Source organism: Chiloscyllium plagiosum, unplaced genomic scaffold, assembly GCF_037043375.1.
Source record: "Chiloscyllium plagiosum isolate Xiang-an unplaced genomic scaffold, Cpla_swu_hap1 HiC_scaffold_4, whole genome shotgun sequence".
Lineage (NCBI taxonomy): Eukaryota > Metazoa > Chordata > Chondrichthyes > Orectolobiformes > Hemiscylliidae > Chiloscyllium > Chiloscyllium plagiosum.
The window spans coordinates 84,737,693-84,757,599 of record NW_028270142.1 but is presented as its reverse complement, the minus strand read 5'-3'; the positions used below and the strand labels follow the sequence as shown (position 1 = coordinate 84,757,599).

General features: G+C 39.0%; 1 protein-coding gene across 18 annotated transcripts in view; it reads left to right on the top strand.

Annotated features, from left to right (window-relative positions):
* Positions 1 to 19,907, top strand: part of dtna (dystrobrevin, alpha) — a 198,598-nt gene that overhangs the window by 21,592 nt on the left and 157,099 nt on the right. For all 18 annotated transcript variants that reach the window (XM_087986442.1, XM_087986441.1, XM_087986438.1 and 15 more), the window contains exon 2: positions 11,246 to 11,313. In XM_087986442.1, coding sequence (XP_087842568.1) covers positions 11,246 to 11,313 — 68 coding nt within the window. The remainder of the gene's footprint in view (positions 1 to 11,245; positions 11,314 to 19,907) is intronic.

Here is a 19,907-nt window from a genome sequence, read left to right as displayed (position 1 = left end):
CATTTATATAAATTATTTTGATGTGAACATAGGAGCTACGGTTAGTACATTTGCAGATGATACCAAAATTGGTGGTTTAGTGGACAGTGAAGAAGGTTATGCCAGCGTACAATGGGACCTTGATCAGATGGGCCAGTGGGCTGAAGGATGGCAGGTGGAGTTGAATTTACACAAGAGTGAGGTGTTGCATTTTGGTAAGGCAATTGACGGCAGGACTTATACACTTTGTAGTATAGTCTGTGGGAGTGTTGTCAAACAAAGAGACCTTGGGAAATATGCAGGTTCATATTTCCTTGAAGGAAGAGTCAGAAGTAGAGCGTGTAGTGAAGAAGGCATTGGCACAGTTGCCTTTATTGGTCAGAGCATTTAGTATAAGAGCTGGCAAGTTATGTCCTGAACAGCAGCAACATTGGTTAGGCCACTTTTGGACATTGCGTTCAGTTCCGATTTCTCTGCTATGGGAAGGATATGTGAAACTTGAACACGTTCAGAAAAGATTTACAAGAATGTTGCCAAGGATGGAAGTTTTGAGCTATAAGGAAAGGCTGAATAGGCTGGGGCTATTTTCCCTAGAGCTTCAAAAGTTAAGGGGTGATCTTGTAGACGTTTATAAAATCATGAGGAGGATGGATAGAGTAAATTAACAAGGTCTTTTCCCTGGGGTGAGGTGAGTCCAAAACTAGTGGACATTGGGTTAAGGTGAGAGGGGAAAGATTTAAAAAGGTGATTTTTTTTTCATGCAGAAGGTGGTGTGTGAATAGAATGAGCTGCCAGAGGAAGTGGTGGAGGCTGGTGGAAGTGTGAACATTTAACATGCATTTGGATGGGTACGTGAATAGGAAGTGCTTAGCAGGATATGGCCCAAGTGCTGGCAAATGGGACTAGATTAATTTAGGATATCCGTTCGGCATGGATAAGTTGGACCTTAAGTGATATCCTAGGGGCGAGGTGATTTAGATTAGATTCCTCCAGTGTGGAAATAGGCCCTTCGGCCCAACCAGTCCACACCAACCCTCCGAAGAGTAACCCACCCAGACCCATTTCCCCTCTGACTAATGCACCTAATACTATGGGAAACTTAGCATGGTCAATTCACCTGACTTGCACATCTTTGGACTGTGGGAGGAAACTGGAGCATCCCGAGGAAACCCATGCAGACACTGGGAGAATGTGCAAACTCCACACACACAGTCGCCCAAGGCTGGGATCAAACCTGGGACCCTGGTGCTGTGAGGCAGCAGTGCTAACCACTGAGCAAGTGCTTCTTAATAACATTGTTGATGAGCCGTCCATTACTTAGCTGATGATCAAGAGCAGACTGGTGGGGCGGTAATTGACCAGGTTGGATTCACCCTTCTTATTTTGTGGACTAGACCTACCTGTGCAGTTTTCCATATTTCTGGGTAGATGTGTGGCTAGAAATGAAGCTAGTTCTGAAACTCATCTTTAGTGCTATTGCCAGAAAGTTGTCAAGGCCCATTGCTTCTGCTGTATCCAGACCTCAGAATATTTGAGAATGTATAGTTTGATCAGATTCTAAACACTGTTCGTGAAATAGCAGCAAACTATATGAGTATCACAAATGAACGTGACTCCTCGGAGAATCATGATCAGCCACGATATTCAGAAAACCACCGTTTAGAGTGGAAGACTTTGCTTATCTGTTCATATCATCAGACAGTGTCAATATTGAAGGCCTAAAGGAATCCGGATATTGGTTTAAGAAAACAAAGTGTCGGCAGATAGGATTAGGTAGGATAAGCCAAAACTAATAAAGGGATTTTTTTCAGAGGATTACAGGATCAGAACATTAGAACCAAAAGTCCATCAACACCATTATATTTTAAAGGACATTAGTATATTTTTAGAACTTGGATAATAAACTTGCATATTCTGGTACAGTCTGTTTACAATACAATATAGATCCTTACATGATACAGATACAACACAAATATAATCACAGACTTAATAATTAATATGTACAAACCTGGCAGCAAATGAGTTAAGATAAAGTAAAACATTAAGTTTTAAAATGAGTCTTCATGAATAGGAGGCTCATTGTCAGTTTGCAGCCCATTAAACAGTATACCTGATTTTATTTTTTTCCAGCTTATTCTGCTCATTATACCAATGCTAACTCTTTGAAAGAGCTTTCCAATCCCGGTCCTTGGATCTTTCCCATAACTCAGCAAATGTCTCCTTTAATATATCAGATTTATTTTTGCAAGTTACTATTTAATATCTTTCCAACGGCATTTTCAGGCAATGTATTCTAGACCATTCCAACTCACTGTGCACTAAAATTGTCAACTCCCCTCTGTTTCATGTTGCCATCTATCCTATGTCTCATTTGGTACTAATCCTCCTGTACAGCACTTACACTATCCAAAGACTTAGTCGTTTTAAACATCTATATCAAATCTCTTAAATTTCTTTAAAGGTGTATAATCACAGCTTCTGTAGTCAATACCCATTACAGAAGTCCACCATCCCTTTTCCATTCTCGTAAATATCCTCTACATTATATCTCCAGAGTCTTAACATCACTCCTGAGCAGCAGGTTCCAAAATTTGACACTGCAATCCAGCTGAGGCCTTGAGTGGAAAAGAATATTTAGCACAGTTGCTGATTTACTTTGGGCCTTTTTCATATTAATATGAAAGATCATTTTTATTCTCAAGAATATGTAATGTAATCTTGTTGATACGCAGTATTAATTATTATTAGCTGCATTCTACCACAGCTAATTCCTACTTAGTACAAAATGTTCCCGCTTAAAGTCAGGTATGTGTTCCTGGTTTTCTGTAAGAATCAATGCCAGAACTAGATTCCTGAGGATATTGGTTTATCCAGTCAAAAAAATCTAGAAGTTGAAATACTGTGCCATAAATGTGCTACACTGTACAATCCTAAATGAAATAATTTAGAAAGCGAAATAAGTCATTGAATTTAACAGAAATACTGCATAAAGTCAAGTGAGACAGTACTCAATGGTGTCTCTTAAGGATGACTTGCTTCTACTTCAGTTTATGGATTCTGAGATGACTGATAAGTCTGATATGCAATCTGCAAACTCTGCCACATATGAACAGGTGTTCTCTCTACATTGGTTGCTGAATCCTTTTACTATGTGAGCTGTCATCATGGGTTGCTACATCTTCGGTAATATTTTGACACTCCTAAAACGTTTCAGTAGAGGTGGCTTTGGGTGATTTTAGAGCTTCAATGCAGTGCATTTTGGTGTTACTTCCTCATCCAATGACTGTATCAATGAAATTGTATTGGCTGGCAGGAGAAAGATCTTTTAATATTTTCAGAGATGTCTTCAAGGCTGATGAGAAGACTTAGGCAATTTTCCAACAAGAACAATATTTTGAAGGCAATACTTTTCTCAGGCATGATAATGCTGTAGTTAGGGGTAACATACAGAGAGAACCATTCCTGAAAGAGTGCCTCTGTCATCCAAACTTTCTTTGGAGAATCCCTCAATGATTATGGTATTTTTGACTGGTACACTAAGGCTTAAACTTAAAATCTCCTGTGGCATCCCCACCAAGCAAAATAGTTAGGCAATCTTCAGTTCCTTTAAATTCTGGTACCATCTTGACCTCTAGTGAAATATGTATTCTCTCAGGAATATATTTCCAGAGGAGCTCCATTTCATCAACACTGAAACCTTCAAGAATAGCCATCTTCTTCAATGATTCTCTTTTCAGTTGGGCAGGAAAATCATCAGTCACTTCGGTGTAAACACTAGCCACAGGGCCGAGCATGTGTGCAAAAGCGAGACCTTGTGCAAATTTGGAAACACTTAAAGATCTTGCAAACTAGAGACTTTGATTTTAAAGGGAAAGAAAAGACCTAAAAATTAAAACTGAGTTCAATTGTAAAAAGCTACAGAGGACTTCTTTAAATGTGGAATACCTTTAGGTGTATAATCAAATGCATGAAGCAAATTCATTACTAAATGGGAACTGTGGCTTTCTGTTAATATTTGGGAGGGATGAGTACATTTCTTAAATTATAGTGGAAGAATGTCAATGATTGGGAATGAATATTTATTCTGCTTTTTCTTTGTAAATCCGATTAAAAAATATATATTTTCTGATGAAAAGCAAAGCTTTCTCTATTCTGCTACAACATTGTGTTTTAAAATTGGCCACTATTTGCCTTCATATAATTGTTTCACTTTTAATGCAGAGTAATGCTATAGGGCGAACAAACCAGCATTTTTGCTGCTTTAGGCAATTATCTCATCCTGGATTTCAGAAGTTAAATGTTAGTGTCAGTCTGTCAGTTTTGGATTTTGGGTTAATCTCTCAACCTGCTTTTATTATCCCAGCAGAGACTTCTGAATTTTCAGAGTAGAAAAATGTGAGGGCTCTGGTTAACATTGGACATCTGAATGTCCAAGGCAGGTTGCGCATAACAAGAAATTACGCATTGGCCCAGTATTCTGTTTGCTGATTCCAGGCTGAATGTGGCACTTTAGAAATCCCTCCCCAAGCTTTTCTTTTTTTTTTCTTACAAATATTGAAACTACTGGCCTAATATTGGAACCCAGCACCGATAATAGGAGTTTCGGCTTCCATTAAAGCTATCAAGTCTTTTACCAAAACCTTTCAAAATAAGGCCCCATATATTGAACATAGTGGAGTCAACATACTTCATGACTGCATTGTGTACAAGACCTTTGCAATAGTTCCATGTAAGTTGGTTGTGAACCTGTGACGATGCTGTGCTTTTTAAGAGGTTATTTTGTTAGCTAGTTTTGAGAAGATTTGTAGCTCTGGTTGAGGTTCTGGATGTCGGTTTGCTTGCTGAGCTGGAAGGTTCGTTTTCAGACATTTTGACACCATACTAGGTAATATCATCATGAGCCTCCGGATGAAGTGCTGGTGGCATGGCCCTCTTTCTATTTATGTGTTTAGGTTTCCTTGGGTTGGCGATGTCAGTTCCTGTTTTCTCCGGGGATGGTAAATTGAATCCAAGTCAATGTGTTTGCTGATAGAGTTCCGGTTGGGATGCCATCCATTTCGTAATTCTCGTGCATGCCTCTGTTTGACTTATCCTAGGATGGATGTGTTGTCCCAGTCCCACCACACACTGTAGCACAAAGGAACTATGCAAAGCAGAGGAAAATCAACTATATAGTGTATTCGAAAAGAATGAGTACCCAATGAACACAGTCCGCCAATTTCTCAGCAACAAACCCCAACAAGCAGACAAAACACATCCAGAAACCCTAGCCACTCTCCCCTACATCAAAGACATCTTGGAAATGACTGCCAGACTCCTCAAATCTCTTGGCATCATGGTAGCCCACAAACTCACCAACACACTAAAACATCAGCTAATGAACTTGAAAGACCCTATACAGGCAATAATCAAATCTAATGTCATTTACAAAATACCTTGCAAGAACTGTAACAGACACTACATTGGACAAACAGGTAGAAAACTAGCCACCAGAATACATGAACATCAACTAGCCACAAAAAGACATGACCCACTCTCATTAGTATCCTTACATACAGATGAAGAAGGACACCACTTCGACAAGGATCGGTGCTGGGTTAACTACTTTTCATCATTTATATAAATGATTTGTATGTGAACATAAGAGGTATAGTTAGTAAGTTTGCAAATGACACCAAAATTGGAGGTATAGTGGACAGCAAAGAAGGTTACCTCAGATTACAATGGGATCTTGATCAGATGGGCCATTAGGCTGAGGAGTGGCAGCTGAAGTTTAATTTAGATAAGTGTGAGATGCTGCATTTTGGGAAAGCAAATCTTAGCAAGACTTATACATTTTAATGGTAAGGTCTTCGAGAGTGTCGCTCAACAAAGACACACCTCTTTGGAGTGCAGGTTCATAGCTCCTTGAAAGTGGAGTTGCAGGTAGATAGGATAGTGAAGAAGGTGTTTGGTATGCTTTCCTTTATTGGTCAGAATATTGAGTATAAGAGTTGGGAGGTCAAGTTGCGACTGTACAGGACCTAGGTTAGGCCACTGTTGGAATATTGCGTGCAATTCTGGTCTTCTTCCTATCAGAAAGATGTTGTGAAACTTGAAAGGGTTCAGTAAAGATTTACAAGGATGTTGCCAGGGTTGGAGGATTTGAGCTGTAGGTAAAGGTTAAATAGGTTAGGGCTGTTTTCCCTGGAGCGTCAGAGGCTGAGGGGTGGTGACCTTGTATAGGTTTATAAAATCATGAGGGGCATGGATAGGATAAATAGGCATTTTTTTTCCCTGGGGTGGGGGAGTGGAGACCTATAGGGCACAGGTTTAGTGAGAGAGTGGAAAGATATAAAAGAGATCTAAAGGGCAACCTTTTCACGCAGAGGGTGGTACATGTATGGAATGAGCTACCAGAGGAAGCAGTGGAGGCTAGTACAAGTGCAACATTTAAAAGGCCTCTGGGTGGGTATAGAATATGAAGGGTTTGGAGGGATATGGGCCAGGCGCTGGTAGATGGGACTAAATTGGGTTGGGATATCTGGTCGGCAAGGACAAGTTGGACCGAAGGGTCGGTTTCCATGCTATACACCTCAATGACTGGGTCAATACATCCATCCTAGGACAAGCCAAACAGAGATATGCATGAGAATTCCTAGAAGCATGGCATTCCAACTGGAACTTTATCAACAAATATGTTGACTTACATCCCATTTACCACCCACTGAGAAAATGTCACCACAGGAAATGACATCACCAACCCAAGGAAACCTAAGCACGTAAATAGAAAGCGGGCCATTCCACCAGTGCTTTATCCAGAGGCTCACTGATGATGTTACCTAGTGTGTTGATGAAACATCTGAAAACAAACCTTCCACTCAGCGAACAAATCTACATCCAGGTTATTTTTTCCCAATTCCTTTTAAGAGAGAGTTTGAAAGAGAGGTAAGGAGCTGGCAAGTAAAAACCACTTGAGTAAACAACTTGGGAAGCCTTGTTTTTTTTAAACAGCTTGAATGGGTGTGGCCATCTCAGAATTTCTATATTTTGTTTTGATCTCAACAGAGTTGGAAGCTACAATAAATGTCTCCTTGCTGCTACTCTCTCAGAATTTTCTTTTGACGTTTTTTCCTCCTGGATTGGAGAACTGCAAGTGAAAATCTGTGTCTGAATTTGCCTTTTTGCCAAGAAGTGTATTTATGGGATGTTAATATATTGGAACAGTTAATTAGTAATAGTTACTTTATCTATCATTTAGTTAACATTTCCAATATTTTAGTTATTCTAAGTTCTTCTTTCTTTGGTTGTCAAGTAGTTTGACTAGTTGTATTATATCTGGAACACAATTTGCCATTTAAATAAGGAAAAGTTGAATCTAAGCTACCACCTTAAATATTTTGAGGGGGTCAGGACTGGTCCATAACCTACCCCTACTATTCAACATTGTTGGGCATTGCTCACGAATAAGTAATCAGGTGCACTGAACAGTGGCATACAGTTGTCTTTTGTAAGCTCATCCATTGAAGCAGGCATTTATGCCCTTTTTGCTGCTGTTCCATGTTCTCATTGCAGACTTCTTTCAATTATGCTCCAAAATACTCTTGTCAAGTAGTCACAATCATGGGTTAGAACCCTGAAGTACTGTGGTGATTGGAACGCAATTGGCCAAGTGGATCTCATTGAGTATGAGTCCCCTTATTGATTGGGTTATTAGCCTGGGCCAGTCAGAAAATTCTGGCAGATAGATATACAGGTAAATAAAAATCTCAGAGATTCCGCTCACTAAGGACGAGCTCTGAACTGGCTGGTCAGAGTGCATGTACTGTGCACCTATAAATAGAGGGTGAACTTGGTGACAGGATACTGACCTCTGTGGAGTTATTTCAAATACTATGGGCAATGTTTTTTAACTTGGAATTCCAAAAGTGTTTTTTAAAAGGTGGCTGATACAGCTAAAAAGGACTTTGAATGGAAATGACAGTATATATTCTGGAGAAGTTGTACTTTTGGACTTTTTTAAGGTTACATTTATGGGGTCGACTATTACAAGGATATTACTTTTGAGGGGCTGAAATTCTTGCTATACTCCAAAATACCATATTATTAGCAAAAACAGAATTGATCTCTTAATATATAAAGAAAATAAAACACAACGAATTACAGTAATTACCGAACAAAGACAATAGAAACAAAAATGAATTAGTAAGCTTTTATTTATATATACAAAAAGTGAAATAGAAACATAATACTAATTATAGTGCTTGTTCGATAATGAACTTAAGAAATCAGTAGCTTAATGTTGGAATAAATTGTACATCAAAATATAATAGCACAAAAAAAAATTTCCTCATTGTAACATTTATGTACAGGATAATACCTTGACTCATAAATGCAGATCTGTTTTCTGTGAAGAGCTAGGGTTGACTTTTGCACAGGATATATGGAAGATTCCAGACATTTTGGCAAAACGTAGGGGATTGATTTTTACATGAGGTCAATTTTTAAGTCCAGTATGGAACAAGGAACAGTGACCCATGTGGATGAAATTCAAATAAAAATCTTTCAAAGGGGGAAGACGCAAATCAAAATGGACTGGATTGTGATTGCTTGTGCCTACAAAGATAACGAGAGGCTGATGACCTTCTACGCATTAGCACACTATGCCCTATGGATTTTGTCCCAAATTGCTAACATATTTTCTGTTTTTCTATTTAAAACATGCTCAAGTACAGGGGTTAAAAAGCCAGAATTGTGACTGAAGAGCTTAAGATATTGATGTACACCAGCATGGATTTGAGCGTTTGTTTGTGTTTTGCAAAGGTCACAGTCAAAGAACTATCACCTAGTCATCATATATTTTAGGTAAAGGGAGTCTCTCACCCTGACTGGTAGAAATCAGCTACCTGGCAAACCAGACAAAATGGAACAGGATAACCAAAGGTCTCTGTCTCAGCCTGAATGCTGGAAATCAGTTACAGTTGAAAGGAATCAGAGCAGGAAACAGGATCTCAACCAATCACCAAAACTAAGAATATTGAAATCAACTGACGAATTCCAACATGAATTCTACCTGTAATCTACGCTGCAAATACTGCCACATTCAACTATCCACTCTTTGTGAATAATTCAAAAAAATCTTTTTTTCTAAACCTTTATATTTTTGGACTTGCCTCTTATTCTGTGTGTATGTGTATTATGTTATTCAACTTTTCTGCATTTAATAATGAATGAACTTATTCTTTGTTATCACAAAACCTCGTTAAATCAGTTCCTTTTAACACGTATGTTCTTATGGGTCTGTGAGAAAGGTATTCGCAAGGGGAGGGATCCATTTTTAAATTGTTGCAATCAATTGGGAAGTTGGATGAATAAAGAAGTTGAGCCAGTTTATCCCTCCCCATCCAAGCGCTTAAAGATTTGGAGTATTCCATGTGGAACCATAAAAAAATTGAGGAAAGTTCACCAAAGAACTGAAGATATATAGATATTTCTGTTTAAATTTCTGTTTTCGTATTCCTCTGCTGCAACTTGCTTTCTTATTTCTAATGGAACTGATGAGGGTGGAGAGGGTTGACGGTTTGTATAATGATTTAAATGTCAGAATAAATCAGCACCAATTTGTTTTGCAAAATGTGGGAGAGTTGGGTTCCTGTGAACAAACAAAAGGAGGGGAAGATGACCAACATCGAATGGAGCAGACTGTTCAAAATTGCTAAGTGAAATTAAAAATAAGTAGATGCAACAGCCCCCATATTCCTATTTGAGCATGCTCTGCTATTCCGTACAACCATCTTCTGCTTCAATTACACTTCAACTCCACCTTCTCATATATCCTTTTGAGAGATCAAAATTCTGTCGATCTCAGCATTTAAATATATTAAGTGATGTTTTAACATAACCCTCTGGGGCAGAGAATTCCAAGCTTCAACACCTTCTTTGGGAAGACATTTCTCCACATCTCAGTTCTAAATGACATTTCTATCTTGACACGCTACCCCTGTAGATTTGCTAGTCAAAGAAAAGACTGATTTGTGAGTTAGTTTTGTGAGGCAGTGACCTTCATTGCAGGGGGCCAATAGACTGTGGAAAGTATCAGAAGATTGTGCACAATTTAGTCTGTTTCAGTGTTAAAACAGTGACACAACAGACATAAGCAATGGCAACTCTTTCATCCCGTTTTTAAAATTGGACAGTCGCATTTAGATATATGGTACAGAAACAGGCCTTTCAGCACTGCCCGTGCATGTCGGATTTCATCACTGTTAACAGAACTGAGCAAGTTAAACTAAGAATCATTTACCTTTTCAGATAATCTAACTAACAACAGCAATTGCTATGAGAAAATGGAAGAGAATTAAAATAAGTAAATAATTCAGTATACATGGGCTGAAAAGGGAAATCTTTATTTGAGGAAGTGAAAATCCAAATAGACCATTGTAAACTCCAGAATAGGATTTATCTCAGCATCAAAAGGCTTTTGATAATATTCCAAACCAGTTATTAGTTAAGTTCAAAGGTATTGATGGAGGGATGATAGATTGCTCAAGGTAAACCCTGGAAATTGATTCAAATATGATCCTGGAAATGATGGACTCGATTTTCCAATTGGCCAAGCAGTCATTATTCCTCATAAGTGGGAGTTACAGGACCATGTGGAATCTCCAGCGTAGCGCGCCAAAGGATTTGCCAAAAAATAAACCATTAGATGCTGTGGTGGGGGTCATCAGAATCTGTCTAGATGAATGAAACAAAATTGTTCAAATGAGCTTAAATGTCTGTAATTATCATGTGATTTTAATCTATTGTATCTTAACTCATTCATGGAATGAATATTTTATGTCAAATGGGCTCTGTCTGTGTTTGCTGTTGGTAATCGGAGGTGCACAAAAGTTGGGTAGAATGTCTTGTAATTTTTTAATTACTTTTTTGTTCTTCCTTTTTTTTTCCTGAAGAAGCATCTTGCTCGAGTTGCTGATTTTCATTAAATTGATTTGCAGGGAATCATTGTTTCAAGTCAACATTCCACCATTCAATGAAACAGCACGTTGAAGCATTAACTGGCTGTGTCACTGCTTTGCCTATATTGCCAAGTATATTGTAAGGATATTTTACTGAAGGTGTTTGAATTTCAAAAATCAATAAATATTTTAGTGCAATGTTTCTTTGTTACAGCTTAAATATGGTCTCGAATATGCTAGAAAAACATCCTATCTTCTGTAAAAATGTATCTGGAAATAGAAAGTGATGACTGCTTCTTCCTTTGTTTTGGTTTGTGTCCTTTTAGAATGATTGAAGAGCGTGGTAGAAAAGAAAATACCATGGCAGAAAGAAGACAGTTGTTTGCAGAAATGCGTGAGTACTTTGCATAATGGATGGCGTATGGAGAGACTGCATATTTGTGAGCAATCAATAAGAATGATGGGTTTTTTAAAAGGAGGGGAATTAGCAGTTTGTCCTGTTTAATGTGGCTTTTCACCATTTTGCATTATTTCATTTCAATTTCTTCAGTGATTTAATATTTTCACTCTTGGTAAATCATCTATTGTAATTTTATTAATTTAATTCAAGCTTCCCTTTTCAAATAATTAACAACAATTTGGATTTTTGCTTTTAGTCAGCTGGAAACTGATCACCATTGATAGTTTTTAATTCAATATAGTGAGCAACCAAAGATAGAATTTCATTTGCAAGATCATCATCATAGAATCCCTACAGTGTGAGAACCGGCCATTTGGCCCAACAAGTCCACACTGACCCTTCGAAGAGTATCCCATCTAGACCTGTTCCCCAAGCCTAATACTCTACATTTTCATGTAACCATTGCACTCAATCTCACCCTGAGCATTACGGACAATTTAGCATGACCAATTCACCTAACCTACACATCTTTGGACTGTGGAAGGAAACCGGAGCACCCGGAGGAAACCCATGCGGACATGAGGAGAATGTTAAAACTCCACACAGATAGTCACCTAAGGCTAGAATTGATCCCAGGTCCCTGGCACTGTGAGGCAGCAGTGCTAACCTCTGAGCTACTGTGCCACCCCTAAAGCACACAGTTCAAGTGTGAATCCACAATTTCCAAATCGTGGCTACAAACCTAACTGGTTTGGGGATTGAACCCAAAATCAATTTTACAATCTCATCCCAAGAGACCCTTTCATGTAAGTTGCTTCTAGAACTTAGCTGCAGGTGGCAGAACTAATATTACATGTACTGCTCTTAATTGAAATGAAATTTCGCAGCCATCATACCAATTTTTATCATAGAATGGATACAGTGTAGAAGGAGGCCGTTAAGCCTGTGATGTGTTTCATGGCTGTAAGTAAGAGCTACCAGTTAGAACCATTTCTCTGTAACCTTTTATTTTTTTTTCTCTTCAGATAATCCAAATCGTTTTCAGAAAGCACAATTGAATTTGCCACCTCCACACTCACGAACAATGCACTTCAGATTCTAATCACTTGCTGCATTAAAAAGTTATTCCTCCTGTTTTTTTTACCAATCATCTTAAATCCATCTCCTTTGGATGTCAACTTTGACCAATGGTAAAAGTTTATCCCTATCAATTTGGTCCAGATGGATAATGATTTTGGACACATCTATTAAGTTTCCTATCAACCATCTCTTCTACAAGGTACTTAACCAGCCAAAGTTGGCATAGATCACAGGAAGTTTTCCACTGCAAAGGAAGTGCACTGTTCTGCTTATAAATATTAACAGTTTGGAAAAGAAGCTCAGAACTGTTTATTATAAATGGTGCAAGATCTGGATCATTAATGCATAATATGTTTGAAGTGAAATTTGCAAACCCATTAAACTAAAACCAAAGCTTCATATCTTAATCTCTTCCTTAATTTATGGGATTGCCTCAAGTGGAAAATGCTTGCCATGAGAGGAAATTCATTGTGTAAATGACTGAGCTCCAATGATATCATTGCTGCTGACAGCAAAAGTAAATGGCAGCCATCATAGATACTTCTCAGGGAGTCTATTGTTTTTTGGATTTACAGGTTAATAATGTATCTTTGGTATTGCTATCCTAACCAGGCTTTCAATAAGATATTTGAGGAATCTCATCAGCCAGAGGAGAAATTTGGGAATCTGAATTTGCCGTAACTGTACACTTGCATTTTTTTTTGCATGCTTTACTGTTCAATTATGCTATATTTGAACCATTAGAAGAGGACACAGAGAAATATTAAAAACTTGACTTGAAAATGAAGCAAGTACAATGAAAATATTAGGTTTCCACCTCCAACCCTTCCTACACAAACACAATTGAAAATGTGTTGCTGGAAAAGCGCAGTAGGTCAGGCAGCATCCAAGGAGCAGGAGAATCGACGTTTTGGGCATGAGCCCTTCTTCAGGAATCCTGAAGAAGGGCTCATGCCGGAAACATCGATTCTCCTGCTCCTTGGATGCTGCCTGACCTGCTGCGCTTTTCCAGCAACACATTTTCAGCTCTGATCTCCAGCATCTGCAGTCCTCACTTTCTCCTACACAAACACAATTGCCAGGGAATATAGGAAAAGGATACATTTGTATGTATACTTTGATGTATTCCAGAAATGTCTGTTACATTTCTAATATTATCACCAATTTATGTGCTGAATAAATAATTTTGATTGCATTTTGTAATTTCTGAGGCATAAAAATTAGCCTTTTCTAAATTTAAAGAGGAACATTTCACCCTGTATTAGATTTAATTTGCATATTTCTCTTGTTTACTTAAGACTTTATTCGAAATAAATGCTTATTCATCTAGAGTCCTCGGCATAGAGCTGTACAACATAGAAACAGACCTTTTGGTCCAACGTGTCCATGCCGACCAGATATCTGAAATTAATCTTGTGTCATTTGCCAGCATTTGGCCCATAAACCCTTCTAAATCTTTCTAAACCCTTCCTATTCATACACCCATCCAGATGCCTTTTCAATGTTGTAATTGTACCAGTCTCCATCACTTCCTCTGACAGCTCATTCTATACATGCACTACCCTCTGCATGAAAAGGTTGCCCCTTAGGTCCTTTTACCTCTTTCCTCTCTCACATTAAACCTATGCCCTCTACTTTTGGACTCCCTTACACTGGGGAAAAGACTTTGGCTATTCACCCTCTATATGCCGCTCATGATTTTATAACTTCTGTAATGTCACCCCTCAGCTTCTGATGCTCTGGAATTAACAGCCCCAGCCTATTCAGCCTCTCCCACTAGCTCAAACCTTCCAACCCTGGCAACGTCCTTGTAAATCTTTTCTTAACCCTTTCAAGTTTCACAACATCCTTCCTATAGGAGGGACACCAGATTTGCACACAATATTCCAAAAGTGGCCTAATCAACATCTTGAATATACTCAATGCACTGACCAATAAAGACAAGTATAGCAAACACCTTCTTCACTATCTTATCTACCTGTGACTCCACTTTCAAGGAACTATGAACCAGCCGTCAAAGATCTCTTTGTTCAGCAACATTCTCCAATACCTATGTGTACAAGTCCTGCCCTGATTTGTCTTTCCAAAATGCAGCACCTCACAGATATCTAAATTAAATTCCATCTGACATTCCTCAGCACATTGTCCCTTCTAATCAAGATCCTTTGCAATCTGAGGTAACCTTCTTGGCTGTCCGCTACATCTCCAATTATACTGTCTCTGACAAACTTACTAACTATGCCTCCTATGTTCACATCCAAATAATTTATATAAATGACAATAAGCAGCAGACCCAGCATTGATCCTTGTAGCACACCACTGGACAGGGGCCTCCACTCTGAAGAGCAACCCTACACCATCATCCTCTGTGTCCTACCATTTTAGTCAGTTCTATATCCAAGTTAAAGCATATTTTATGTATTGCTGATTAATTTTGTAAAGCTTGCAGCACTGTAGGTGATCTAGTTTTGCATTCTGGCATATAATTTAGTCAAAGGACTTAAGTTTAATATCCTTGTTTCCAAAAGAGAAGGGCATGGATTTAAGGTAATTGTCATGAAAAGGTCCTTGATGATGATCTGGCCCATTTCCCAGGAGGTGGAGCATGTGTTTGTAGACAGGTTTGCCTTAACAGATATTTCCAGAACAGCATTGACACAATTTAGAACCCGAGCCAAAAGCTTGACAGATAAGAGCTGGAATGTTGGCCTGAGTTTTCATCCATGAGGCAGGTTGTGGGAGTTGGGATGTGGCTTTGTGGATCAACCTTGTGAAAAAGTATCAGAAGATATGCTGTTTTATGGGTGGATGGGGGTGAAGGATGGTGGATTGGGGTAGGGAGAGGAGGAGCAGGGAGATGGAGGCGATGTGGTCAATTGTGTAAGTGTCAAGTGGTCAAATTTGGGAAAAAAAGCAGATGGTTGCCAAAGTTCATTGTTTTTAAAATGAATGTCTCACTGGTATGTATCGTTGTCTCTGTTATAATGAAAAAAGTAAAACTTGGTATTCACTCTAGGTTTTGGCAGCACAGCGTTTTCCACAAGCTCAGTCTGGGAGACTGTGACCAGCAAGTTGTGATCTTCATTTAAGGTGGTAGAGTACTGTAGGAATTGTGCTGGCCATCTCTGTAGTCAGTGTGGAGTCTGTTGCACCAGCACGGTGTTGAAGTTTTTTCAAAAGGCAAACAAAAAATATTCCTTCAGTCTTCAGCATTCCTCCAATTTCGCTCCCTGCCCCACCCCCACAAAAAAACATGTTCTGTATGCCCCATTCGTGTCAATAATGTCTCTCCATGCCCGAAGCCCTGGGAGATCCATTTGATTATTGAAATATATATGCCACAGAGAAATGTTTCCTTGATTAACAGCTCCAATTCTCTGTTCTATTGTCAATTGCCCAAAGTTTATCTGCACAAGATATAATTTTAGTGCTTACCGTTTCACCTCTTGATAAAAGGTGTGAATGATCATCATTTTTATTGGTCTTTTAGTATAATGAGTTTTTGCTTCAAAGTTGAAAGGATCAACAAAAGACTGCATCTGTATGAGTATCTGAATAGGAAGGTTTAGAGGGATATGGGCCAAGTGCTGGCAAATGGGACTAGATTAGGTTGGAATATATGGTCAGCATAGACAAGTTGGACCGAAGGGTCTGTGTCTGTGCTATACATCTCTTATGACTCTGTGACTGCCTTTTTTACATCTCCTATTGTGACTGTCAGGTCATTAGTTTTATGCAGTCCATAGGGAATTAATGGGCATGAAAGTGCCATGGCTTGGCATGAGGAGCCACAGTGAGCAAGTGAGGTAGCTTCCCAGGTGGGCCATGAGGGACCTGCATCCTTAAAAAGGTGATCATGAAAACTGGAAAGCCGGGGTCTTTGGTCCTGGCTGTGACTTGCACCTGTCCAAGGAATCTCCCTGATTCCATGAAAGCCCAGGCAATTTTGTTTAATGGATTGTTAGTGGAGGCCCATTTAATACAAATATGGGATCAAACAAAATTAACAATGAAATGTTTATTTTTTTAAATTCACTCATGGTATGTGTCTGTCACTGGGCCAAAATTTCTTGTCCATCCCTAATTGATCTTGAACTGAAAGCTTTGCTAGGCCATTTTAGAGGACAGTAAAGACGCTGCCACATTGCTGTAGGTCTGGAGTCCCAAGTAGGCCAGAACAGGTTAGGAAAGCAGTTTTCTTTGCCAAAATGAATTTTTTTATTCATTCACAGGCTGTGACATCGTTGGCTGCACCAGCATTCATTGCCCATCCCTAATTATCCAGAGGGCAGTTGAGAGTCAACCACATTGCTGTGGGTCTGGAGTCACATGTAGGCCAGACTAGGAAAGGACATCAGATTTCCTTTCCTCAAGGACATTAGTGAACCGGATGGCTTTTAATGACAATCAAGACCATTAGAGTTTTAATTCCAGATTTTTATTTTTAAATACAAATTCCACAACTTGGGTCCTAAGAACGTTACTTGGGTTTCTGGATTACCAGTCCAGTGACAATATCACTATGTCATCGCTCCCCTAGTTTTTGCATAATGAGATATGAACAGAACACTGTAACAATAGGTAACTTTTTTTAATTGAGGAGAAAACTAAGTATTTTTTAAAAAAGAATAAAACTAAAACTAGTCGATATAGTACAAGCCTGATTTTTGACCCAAAGAGTCAAAGACTCCAAGGATTATTACTTTATTTGGATATGGTTCTTATAAGTGACCAGAATAGCATTCATAGCAAAGAAACAATTTGCATTTATATGATACTACTTACATCCTCACAATGTCCCAAAGTGATTCATAGTCAATTAATTATTTCTGAAATGTAACCACTCTTGTTTTTGCAGGGAGAAACAATAGGCAGTCAGTGAGACAACTGACAGATTAATTTGTTTTGGTGGTGTAGAAGCATCATGTAATAGAATGAAAAGCTCTAGGGATGAGTGAATGAAGGATAGTCTTGCATTTATATAATGTGTAATCACATTTCAGAAATGTCCCAAAGCATTTCATGTACAATTAATTACTCTGAATGGAAATAACTTGTCAAATACACATACCTGTCGTAAAATCCAACAAACGGTGCTTGGATAAATAACCATAGTGTGTTTCTGTTGTGACATATGATTGTTGGATTTCTTTTCCTGCAGGAGTGGGCAGTGACCAATAGTTATGACACCAGTAGTGCAGTGCTTTGGGATGTTCAATGCAATATCTACATAACTGGTCTCAGTTGTGCCACTCCTCTTAAGTGCAACATTTATGGATGTCAGCACTGCTTCTATATAGTTTAAACTGTATTGTACACTTTGATGCAAGATTTAAACTTGCAAACTGTTGATAAAGACTGATGCATTATGTATCTAATGATTAGCTCCATTAATACAAAAAATGAAAATGTTTGAACAAGGGAGTCAAAGGTTGTGTGGAACAGACAGAAAAGTGGGACTGAGACCACAATAAGATCAGCCATGATCTAAACGAATGCAAGTGCAGGCTTGACGTGCCTCAGGGATCTCAGATTTTGAGTGCATGAGTTATAAAAGTTAGTATTCAGGTACCACAAGTACTTAAAGGCTAATGGAGGTGTGGCCATTTCAGTGATCTCAGAACTAGATTTGCTTTGGACTCTAACCCTTAAATTTGCACAAGATCTCAGCTAGACTAAGAACCTTTACTGAGGTACCTTTACAGATTAAGGATACAACTTTGGTTTTAGTGTCTCAGTACAGTACATATGTAAATAAATGGTGAATTAGTGAGGGGATTAAAAAAAATTGGAGTGTCAAACATCCTGTTCACTCTGACAGCTGGCTCTGAGGGAGCTGGATCAGTGTCAAGGCTTCTTCAATGAAGGGTGACTTGGTAACAGGATACCGACCTCTGTGGAGTTATTTCAGTGGTGATGAGAGAAAAGCACACTCCTGAAGAAATTTGATCGCAACAGTCTTTGAGTTGGGGTAAGCATTTCTGGCATCATGCTGTTATTTGGGAAGCTTGACTTGTTTAATCCTGCCATTGAAGACTGGACCTAGTATATGGAAAGAATGCGTTAATTTTTTCCAGCAAATGACTTTGGGGCAGATAAAAAGTAATGGGTATTCTCCTGACAGCTTTTTCAGTAGTTTGCCTAACTTTCCTTGAGGTACCCCCAAATACCAAAACCTTTCAAGAATTAACAGATTTAGCTAAGGAATATTACATCCCCAAACCTCCTCTAATTTTGAGACACAATTGGTTTTGCTTGGCCAGTTGAGGAATCTGGATCAGAATTTGTGACGAGATTAAAACTATTGGCAGAGACATGTGACTTTGGATTAATCCTTAATGAGATGCTGAGACTTGGTTTGGTGTGTGGGATGAACGATATGACCATGAAAAAGCACCTAATAGCTGAAGCCCAACTGATCTTCAAACAGGCACTACACCTGGCCTTATCATTGGAAAATGCGACAAGTAGGGTACGTAAGTTGCAGGTATTCCGAAAGATGTGGACACCCTCGCCGGTCAGACTGAGGTTGGGAACACCACTTGAGTGAAGGCAATTGCGTAGCTTCACTCAAGACTAATTCTGCACAGAAGGACTTAAGGTTGTCCACCGCAAAAGCCCAAAACAAATCCAAGCCTCTGCCAAACGGTTGAAACATTCTTCAGGATGCCGGCTGGCAAGCAATTGTAGTTGCTGCCAGTATGTTGACTCGAGATAGCAAAAGAAATCCAACTGACTGAAATTGAGTAAGAGAATTCATAGGCTGATATGCAGGAGAGTGTGCATGCTGGCTAGTCCACCTACATCTGGTTTGGAACAGTTAAATTGCTTACCAACATCCAGATCAGAATCAATCAGACTAACCATCTGGTTATGTGGTCAGCTGGTTCTAATGGAGGTTGATTACTAGAGTGGCCATTTCAGTGATAGCAGAAACAATCTTTAACAAAATTTGCTCAGGACTCCAATCCTTAAGTTTGTGCAAGATGTCGGCTAGACTTAGAACCTATACCAGGGAACTTCTGCAGATTAAAGTTACAACTTCAGTTCTGGTCTCTTATGTGAAGCAGCTGGTTCAGTTACCTTTATTTGTAGTAAAAGGCTCAGGCCCAAGCTCGAAGGAGTGAAATTGGTTGGAAAAGATTCACATCCATTGATGCAACATTATTCGATTTAGAAAATGGCTGCCTGAGTGAAGTTCTAATTAATATGTGGAAGTTTTTCAAGAAGGTCTAGGGTCTATCAAAGGAGCTAATACCATCTGGCATGTTGACCAGGAAGCAATTCCATGATTCTGCGAGGCCTCCCCAGTGCCATTTGCCTTAGGGGCAAAAGCAGAGACAGAAATTAGAAGGCTGGAAAGCAAATCTTCACACCAGTCCAGTTAGCAGAATGGGTAGCACCAGTCATACTGATTGTGAAGCCCATTGTATGGGTTCATCTTTGAAATAAAGGGGACTTGAAATAAACAGTAAACTGCTTTTCACAGTTGGATAAATACCTCACAT